The 9,710-nt window shown below is 51.0% G+C and overlaps 1 protein-coding gene across 1 annotated transcript; it reads right to left on the reverse strand.

The window, feature by feature from the left end:
* Positions 1 to 716: 716 nt before the first annotated feature.
* FUT7 (fucosyltransferase 7) lies at positions 717 to 9,281 on the reverse strand. The gene is made up of 2 exons (XM_074974108.1): positions 9,259 to 9,281; positions 717 to 1,838 (listed from the first exon to the last, which is right to left on the reverse strand). The coding sequence occupies exon 2, from the start codon at positions 1,815 to 1,817 to the stop codon at positions 717 to 719; it is 1,101 nt and encodes a 366-aa protein (XP_074830209.1). The 5' UTR covers positions 1,818 to 1,838; positions 9,259 to 9,281.
* Positions 9,282 to 9,710: the final 429 nt, after the last annotated feature.

The raw sequence follows: 9,710 nt of genomic DNA on the forward strand, positions 1-9,710 counted from the left end.
CTCCTGAGGTCCGTTCCAACCCTGATATTCTGTGAGACTGGCCTTCCTTCTGCAGCTCAAGGTCTGGCTGGCATCTGAAGGGTATTTGAACCCCAGAGAGAGTTCATTGATCTCACTATCCTTGCTGGTGCCCCTCCCCATCTGCCCCACCCTAGCACTGCAATACAGTAATGCAGAGCAGGGGGTCACATTTACCCCTTCCCCCCCGACCTCGCTCCTCTGCCCCATTTATTCCTGAGGGGGCAAAGGGGAGCAACTAGCCATTTCTTTGGCATTCCCTAGACAAGGGCTGGCAAATCCTAATTTCCCAGCCCAGCAATGCTCACTGCCCTGCCCTTGCCAGTGCAGAACCTGCCCACCTGCTGAACTGCAGGCTCATCGCTCCCCACTTAGCACCGTCTATTTCCAAGGCACCGGTTAGTCCTCACAACACCCCTGTGAGGTAGGAAAGTGTACGAGCCTTTATAGATGGGGAAGCTGATTACCAGCGACATGCACCAGGTCTCGGCACGTCTGTGTCAGAGCTGGGACTGGTACTCAGAGCTCCTGGCTCCCAGACCCAGGTCCTGCTCAGTGCCCTCAGTCACCCCACCAGCCACTTGACTCAAAACGAGTCAGCCCTCACGGACATCCTTTTCCGCTGACGCAGACAGCCTGGCTTCTCTGTACAAGTCACACATCTCTGAAAAGCCTCAGCTTGGCCCAGCCCCATCTTCTCAAGCACTGAACCAGCTCGCCAGGTCAGGGTAGATTTGCCCCTGGGCCAGGCGGGGGTACCTGGTGCAGATGGTGCAGAACCGTTCTTGCCAGTCTGTGTAGAGCTTCACCCCATACCTCTTCCTCCACTCGAAAAATGCTCTGTAACGGCTGGAATTCATGGTCTTCAAGAAGCTGGCCAGCTCCTTCATGGAGCTGAAGTCATCTGTGTGGATGAATGAGTCTGCGGGGATGAACTTCTCGTAGTTGGCTCGGGGGGGCCCCAGCACCACCGGCACACTGCTGGCCAGCAGCGCATTCCTCCACAGCTTCTCAGTGATGTAGTCCTTGTGGATGGAGTTCTCAAAGGCCAGGTAGAACTTGTACCTGGAGGTGGTCGGCAAGAGGCAGTCTGGGCACAGTGGCTTCTTGTTTGCTTTCCCATATACGTTCACTTGGAGGTGTCTGGACAGCTCTCTGTAGACCTGCACTCTCTTCTGAGTCCGGTGGTAGTTACTGATGACCCAGGACACCAAGCCAGTTTTGGTTGGAATGTCCACGCTGGCTGATGGATGGCGCACAAGCTCCCCATATGGCATGAAGATGTCCGAGTCTTGTCTGTATGTCATGACCCAGTTGAAGGTTTGGTTCCAGCCAGTCAGTGCCTTAGTGTTGGTGGGGGACTCCAGGGTAATCCACACCCAGTTTTGTCCAGGAGGCCTCCTTTCTGTTGGGAGTCTTACCTTGCCCTGCTGCAGCTCCCGGTGATGGAACACCACGACATCTGCCTGGTTAAAGAATCTGTGGTCCCCCGTCAGCTGGCAGCCCTTGATCTTGTAGCGGTCTGCGCAAACGTCAGTGCTGAGGTTCAGTGTGTGGTGGAAGGGCCAGTGCCAGATCAGGACTGTCAGGGGTTTGCTGTGCCCCAGGGTTGGGCCAGGGACCTCAGATTGGTAGCCAAGGAAATTCAGGTTCCAGAGAATGACTGCAAATATTATTGCACTGGCCAAGGCCTTCAACATAGGTAAGGAGCAAGTTCGCATCTTCAGCAGCAGCTTACATTGCACCTGCACTGCTGAGTCGCTGGGTGGGTTGGGTTCTTGGCAGAATTCCTGCTTCATGAACAATGTTGAGTCCAGCCCCTGGAATGGAGAAGAGGGACAGTAAAAATCAGCCTGCTCCAGCATATAACAATGCACCTTCTGCAGCCTCCTCTTTTCAGGGGGCACGTGTCTGAGCATCTTGGTGGGTTGGGAGGAAATTCAAGGGGATGCAGGGAACTAGCAGATGGAAGGAAAGGAGAAGAGCTGATATCACTAGCATGGCTAAGGTCCATGATCTTTACAGAACGTGGTCACTGATCTGTGTGACGGGGTTTACAGGACTCTTACTGCCCCTTGGATTCGACCCTCCTGCCATGAGCTGTCCCACCCCAGTGCTGCCCAGAGGGGATACCTTGTATGAGGTTTTGGGGATTAAATTTCAGCAGAGGGCTGCAGAGTTGGATGAGGGAAGCACTTCCTAGCTGGAGTGGAATCTGGTGCAGCTGAGACTAGCCAGTCTTGGACCCTTAGGAAGAAACTGGGCAATGCCCGGGGGAGGGGTTGCTATTTAGCAGCCGGGACAAGAAGCTTGAGCCCTAGGAGAGCTGCAGTGTGTATATAGATGGCTCTATTTTCATTCTGCTAAAGGGTTTAAACAGCATGAAGGGGATGTGGTCACATGCTGGAAGGTTTGTACTTATTTATGGTGGTTATAACCGTGATACCCCTGAGAGGTGTGTTTTTGCAGAAGCGGGGCCTCTGCAGTTTATTTCCAGCTGCAAAGCTCAGAGCCCTGCCTCAACAGCCCTGGCTTGAGAGCCCCGAGCAGCTGGATGCTCACAAACACACCAGCTGGTCCGATTCCATAGGTCTCCAGAGATCGACCTGCCTAGGGTGACCATGTTTCCCTATGCTGAATACAGGACACCTGGTAAAATTACTCTTATTCAAGCGAGTTCGATAGCAATCAATCAGAACTATGCAGCACCATCATTCAAATTAACATTAAGTTGACTGAGCCCCCGTTAAAAAGAAACCCTGCGTAGCTGGATTCTTTTTATTTACCTTCTTATCTTTAAGGCTGCCAGGGCTCCTTCCGCACTCTGAACTCTAGGGTACAGATGTGGCGACCCGCATGAAAGACCCCTGAAGCTTACTTTCCCAAGGCACAAATTCCACCTTGTCCTTGAACAGTACGCTGCCACCACCAAGTGATTTAGACAAAGAATTAGGGAAAGGACCAGTTGGAGTTCCTGTTCCCCCAAAATATCCCCCCAAGCCCTTCCACTCCCTTTCCTGGGGAGGCTTGAGAATAATCTCCGAACCAATTGGTTACAAAGTGATCACAGACCCAAACCCCTGGGTCTTTGGACACTGAAAAAAAAATCAATCAGTTCTTAAAAGAAGAATTTTATTTAAAAAAAAAGAAAAGGTAAAAATCCCCTCTGTAAAATCAGCTTGGAAGATAACTGTACATGGTAACAAAAGATGCACAAAACACAGGGGAACCCCCTCTAGTCTTAGTTTCAAAGTTACAACAAAACAGGGATAAACCTCCCTCCATCAAACGGAAAATTCACAAGTTGAGAAAACAAAGATAAACTAATACGCCTTGCCTGGCTGTACTTACAATTTGTGTAATATGAGAGACTGGCTCAGAAGGGTTTGGAGGACATGGATTGAAGTCCGGTCCCTCTTAGTCCTAAGAGCGAATGAACACAGAAACAAAGAACCCAATATAAAGCCTCTCCCCCCACCAGATTTGAAAGTATCTTTTGTCCCCATTTGTTCCTTTGGTCAGGTGCCAACCAGGCTATTTGAGCTTCTTAACCTCTTAAAGGTAAGGAGGAATTTTAGGCTACCCTTATGTTGAGTGACCCTGGCTCCTGTGTTATGTGGAGGCGTAAATAACATTTATCTAGCCCCTTTTCCCACATCAGCCATGACTTTAGACACTTATGGTTATGACAGAGGCTTTAGGGTTCACAGGGAGAAGTGACACACATACACTCCGGTATACCTCTCTCACTTGGGGGGGGCGGGGGGAGGGGTGACCGACCGACCGACCCAACCCTCTCGTCCCTGCCTGGTGCTCCCCACCCTCCATGCCTGGCTGGGCCCCCGGGATGGACCCGCCTCTCCTGATACCTGGTGCCACATCTTCCCAAGGCAACGTGCATGTGTGCGGGTTGGGGATGGAGATGCAGGGTCACATGCGCTCCCCCACCCCCGATTTCTGCCAGGGTTCACACCAGAATGTGGCCAGCAGCAGCCTCTAGGCACTGTGCGGGAGGGAAGGGACGGGAGCTGCCTCCAGCCGTGGGGGAGGAATGCCCGGGCCTGTGTCTTTGCTCCCCCCCACTTTCCCTCCCCCACGGCTGGAAGTGGAAGCAGCTTGTCCCTTCCTGCCCACACAGTGTTGAAAGGCAGTTAACACCTGCAGGCTGCTGCAGGCCACGGACAAGCCAGCCGCCTCCTGTCCGCCAACTACAGTGCGGGCAGGAAGGGGTTAAGCCCTAAGGATGCATCAGGGCCCAGGGAACCTGACTGCAGGGGCTTCAGCGAACCCGGCCAGAGAGGTGGCTCAGCAGAGGAGGGTGCCTAGGGGATGGAGCAGCCCTGCGCTCCTTGGGGCCAGGACCGGTGGGGGTGAGGGACAGGTGAAGAGGATGCTAAGCCCCTGACTGGTGGGTGGGGAAGGCTACTGTGGAGCCTTCAGGTTGGGGGTATGAACAGGTTGGAAATCGCTGCCCCCCGCCACTCAAGAGCTTAGCTGAGGGGCAGAGAGGCTTCCCCGTGCCAGCGCTGTGCGGGGCCTTGGCACATGCCGGGCTCGGCTCCTCCTGGCCAGTGCCCAAGGCTGGAGGGTCTTGGGCTCTCCCAGGGGGCCGGCCCAGCCTCAGGCAGCGGGGGGAGGAAGGAGCTGCCGGCCAGGCTGCTGGTGAGCTGAGCACTCCGACCAGGGGCGGGTTCTCCGCACAGCACTGGGAGCAGGACGCGCCCCGCCAGGGGGGATTTGGAGGAGCAGCTGGGGATGGGGAGGAGCAGCTGATGAAGGGGCAAAGCAGGGAGAGGACGGCGAGAGGGGGAGCACGTAAAGCACTGATGGGTGGGCAGCAGAGGTGACACGTAACCGGCCTCTGCCTGCCCGCGCACACCAGCCACCGCCGTCCGGACGGGGGACGGGGCCCTGGTGGCCGACAGCCGGCACGCAGCGGGGACTGTGCTGATCGACCAGCAGGGGGAGTGGCCGCCCCACGCGCTGCATCTTTATCCCACCTCCAGCCTTGCACACCCACCCCCATCATCAGCCACTGGACTCCCCAACTCACTGCTGATGGGCAGGCAGCTGGCGAGCAGGGATCCAGCCAGCAGCAGGCCCCGCCAGACAGAAAATACGGGGCAATTTGCCTGTTTTTAAGAAAAAGTCAGGACACTTGCAGGAGGGCTTAGATATGGGACTGTCCCTTTAAAAACGGGACGTCTGGTCACCCAGCTGCCAGAAAGCACAATGGCCAAGGCTAGGCACAGTCAGATGGGAAATAAGGTGTACATTTTTAACAGGTTTCAGAGTAACAGCCATGTTAGTCTGTATTCGCAAAAAGAAAAGGAGTACTTGTGGCACCTCCTTTTATTTTTAACAGTGAGGGTAATTAACCATTGGAACAATTTATTCAGGGTTGTGCGGGATTCTCCATCTCTAGTCATTTGTTTCTTAAGGATCTATGTTAGCTCCAAAGGAGTTGTGCTGGGGGCGATCTCTGGCCTGTGTTGGACAGAAGGTCAGTCTGGATGATCATAGTCAACCCTTCCGCCGGTTGAATCTATGAACGTATCACAAGTGGCCACTGATCTTGGGAGTCCATCTTGAGCCCAGGCTCACCCAGGCTGAGCTCGAGTGCTGCTTTCCAGGGGGAGCTGAGGGCACTCTGCGCCTCTAAAAATCAGGTCCTGGTGTGTCAAGATGAGCATCCAAAATCAGAGAGCACTTGTGAAAATGTGAGGGGGGCTCTGAGAGGTCTCTAAAGTCATGGCTGATGTGGGAGAAGGGGCTAGATAAATGTTATTTACGCCTCCACATAACACAGGAGCCAGGGTAACTCAATTAAATGAGCAGGCAGCAGGTTTAAAACCAACAAAAGGAAGTATTCGCACAACACACAGTCACCCTGTTGCCAGGGGATGTTGTGAAGACCAAAAATATAACAGGTTTAAAAAAAAAAGAACTAGGTAAGTTCATGGAGGATAGGTCCAACAATAGCTATTTGCATCCCTGACCATCTTTGGCTACCCAGGGCTCTGGGTGTCCCTACCCTGACTGCCAGAAGCTGGGAATGGGCGACGGGATGGATCACTCGATAATTGTCCTGTTCTGTTCATTCCCTCTGAAGCATCTGGCACCAGCGACTGTCAGACGACAGGACACTGGGTTAGATGGACCATTGGTCTGACCCAGTATGTCTGTTCTTTATGTGTTTGGAACTGTGGTTCAGATTATTTAATGTCATCTCTGGTTCATTCTGCACACACCAGCCCCAGCACTGCCCAGGCTGCACTGGATAGTACTACTGTCTACCCCATTCACATACAGTCCCACAGGAGCATGCAGATCCCACTGTCTATCTCTAAACACTTTACAAATGGTTGAGGGGGGAAGTGCTGTTATCCCAGTATTATAGAGGGGGAAACTGAGGCAGAGGAAGCAACTTGTCCATAGTCATGCAGAGAATCATTCGAAGAGCTGGGAACAGAACCTGCGTCTCCTGCTGCCTTTTAAGGCCATTACCAGAGAATACTCATTCCTGTACTACTTTAAATACAAATAAATACTTTTCAGGCAGCAAGATCAGTTAACTTTGAGCAGGGGGTTGGACTAGATGACCTCCTGAGGTCCCTTCCAACCCTGATATTCTATGATTCTATGAACTGAGGGCTTGTCTATATGGAGGCTTAATCTGTGACAAGCGCGGGTGTACATCTACCGGGCACCAGCTTGCCACGCATTGTCCGTGTGGACCCTGCTACAGTGCACTAAAAATTCCATAGTGCGCTTTGACCTATTGTTGAGTGAAGCTGCCTGTACCACCTTAATTCATCCCCCTTGTGTGTGTGCATTATGAGACAGTCTTTAATTACATACTGTTTCTTCCACAAGGCCCCAGCCTCCTTCAGTGCGCAGGACGAACCTGCGCTGGGGATGAATCTGCGTTGTGTCGTAGAGAACATTGTCTGTAGGATCCCTATGCGTCGCCAGCTGCAGAAGTTGGAAGGTGTGTAGTGGATAAGGCAAGGGATTGCAGGCAAAGAAAGGACAGTCTGATGGCTAAGGCAGTTTAACGCTGCACTGGAGAGCTGGATTCTATCCAACCGTGTGCCACAGAGCTTCTGTGTGAGGATGGGCAAATCACTTACATGAAACTCTTCACAGGTGGTCACTAACTATGTGTTTGCTCATTTGCTGACTGCCCAATGTGAGACCCTCAGGGCTGATTTGCAGAAGTGCTGAGCACTGACAGTTGCAACTCCAGTCACTGGGAGCTGCACTTTGGACATATAAAATGCTATAGAGCGCTAAGTACCCTGAAGAATAAGGAGCAAGGCATCTCAAATTGGGCACCCAAAATTAGTGAATACTTTTAACCTTTAATCTCTCTGTGTCTTAGCTCCCCATCTATAAAATGGGGCAAATACTGCCCCTCATCTCACAGTGGGGTGGTGAAAATAAATTGACTAATGTTTGTAAAGTAGCCAGGTTCTCCAGTGAGGAGAGCCACAGGAAAGCCCAGGAGGAAATTAATAATTGTGTCTTCAGAGCAAGTTTGAATAGTGTGTAATAACTAAGCTCTGGGGCCACACGTTGAACAACGAGGAGCAAACAAAATACAGACTAGGTGCTCGTTTATTGAGTGCCATCCATCTTGTGCACTGAAAGAGGTCAGGGGCTTGTGGAAAAAATAGCATTTGATCATATAATTAAAGACTGTATCATAATTCATGTGCACAAGAGGACAGGGCAAATGAAGGTTGAGCAAGCAACTTAATCTTGGCATTTACTAACTTGAGAGGACTTGACTTTGCAACCTTAGTAACATGCTTTTACTGTAGATTTTGCACGTGTGTATATAGACGAGGGGTAAAACGCAGACATGTAGGGCCCAATTGTGTTGCTTCCACACCTTGTGTGGTCACTTACATCAATACAAAGTGGGTGCCAAACGCTACCAGATCAGAATGGGAGCACTTTGCACGGGTGTAGCTGACAACACAAGCAGCGTTGCAAAGGAGAATTGACCAAGGCCTGATCTACGCTGAGTTTGTGTCCTGGTATAACTGTCAGTAAGAGCTGTCCTGATACAATTATACCAGCACAGCCCCTACTCTGGAGGTACTATACTGGTATAAAGGTGCCTTTATACAATCTGGCATATTCTCCTTCCTGTAGAGCATTTTCCTACACGGGTGTAGCTAAGGGGATACAATTTTTGTGTGTAGACAAGCCCTTAGAATTCAGAATCTTTGAAAATTAAGCACAGCTTTGATTTACTGAGCTTTACAGAGCCCCCTCTGGGCTCCCATCCTGCGCTCCAGGGTCCATTCCATAACAAACACATGCTCCAAGTCTCCTGGGATAACAGCAATAAAAACAACAAAAGCTGGACTGGAACTAAAGGCCGCAGCCGTAAGTGCCTGTGCTGTGATTCCCCGCAGGTTGGCGGTGCCCGAGTGGGTTTCCGTGTTTGTGCCAACGTTTAGTTTAACAAAGCCTGGGAGACAGTTCAGTCTCCCCCCAACCCCCCAGCTGGAGCCGCCAGCCTGTTCAATCGTTTGACAGATCGAGTTTTTCCAAAGAGCTCAGAGCTGGATTTCCAAATGCTCAGCACTCAAACTGTGGGCCCAATTTTTAAAAAATAGCTCAGCCCCCAATGTGCACCCAATGTGCAGAGTGCCTTGGAGAATCGGGCTTTGGTGGGTAAAATTTTCAAAAGTCCCTTGGTAACTTAGAAGCCTAATTTCACTGTCAATGAAACTTAGGCTCCTAAACCACTTAGGGGCTTATGACTGTTTTACCTTTGTTTCCTAGCTGATCTGCTTAAATGCTGATTTACAAAATAATCCTTTAGTCAGTTTCATGTTCTTCCCCCAACCTCCGGAGAAAGGCTACTTCTGAGTCACTTTTCATTGACAGGTCCCTCCTTTTCTTCTTCTCCAGTCTCTAGACAATACAGCAGCTGGGATTTAGTTACAGAAAAACTCACATACCCGAAGAGATGGGAAGTCTCTGCTTCCTTGAATCCTCTTTGTGGAATATACAGAGAGCGAATGTTAGGTGACAACTAATCCATGCCCCACTCAGTGCAACATTGTTCCCTATAGTCTGGTCTCGAGAGCTGTATTAAGTTAAATCTTCAATAAAAAGCACCAGCATTCCCTTTGGGAGACCATTCCACGTGGATTGCCCTGCTAGGCTATTTTCACCCCCCTCTTAGCAGACCAAACCCTTACCCAGCATGCTACTTACACAGGTTGAGAGGAATTGCAAGCTGGCCTGGGGTTCCCATTTTGGCACAGCGAGACTGGAATTGGAGAGGAAGGAAGGTTAACCCCTGGGTCTGGAGCCGCCTGCTGGGAATGGGGCCGAGATGCCTAGTGCAAACTAACCTCACTAACTCGTCACTATGGTGGTGTATTTGCTTGTTGTAGTAATAGTGCCTTGTTATTGCTATGGCAACTGAGTTAGATTATTAGGGGATAGCCCAGCCAGTTTTGGCTGGTTTGGTTAGTTCAGTGGTGAAAATAAATGGCTGCTTTCATGGCTCACAACTCTCTGTGTCCCAAGTGATTTCTTCCTAAAATTGCTGCCCCCAAGGATACAACAACGATGGTTAGAACAGGTTTCAGAGTAGCAGCCGTGTTAGTCTGTATTTGCAAAAAGAACAGGAGGACTTGTGGCACCTTAGAGACTAACACATT

This window comes from Natator depressus, chromosome 16, assembly GCF_965152275.1.
Source record: "Natator depressus isolate rNatDep1 chromosome 16, rNatDep2.hap1, whole genome shotgun sequence".
NCBI lineage: Eukaryota > Metazoa > Chordata > Testudines > Cheloniidae > Natator > Natator depressus.

Bases quoted from the DNA above. Each gene is read 5' to 3' on its own strand.
- FUT7 (XM_074974108.1), bottom strand. From the start codon at position 1,817: ATGAAGCAGGAATTCTGCCAAGAACCCAACCCACCCAGCGACTCAGCA.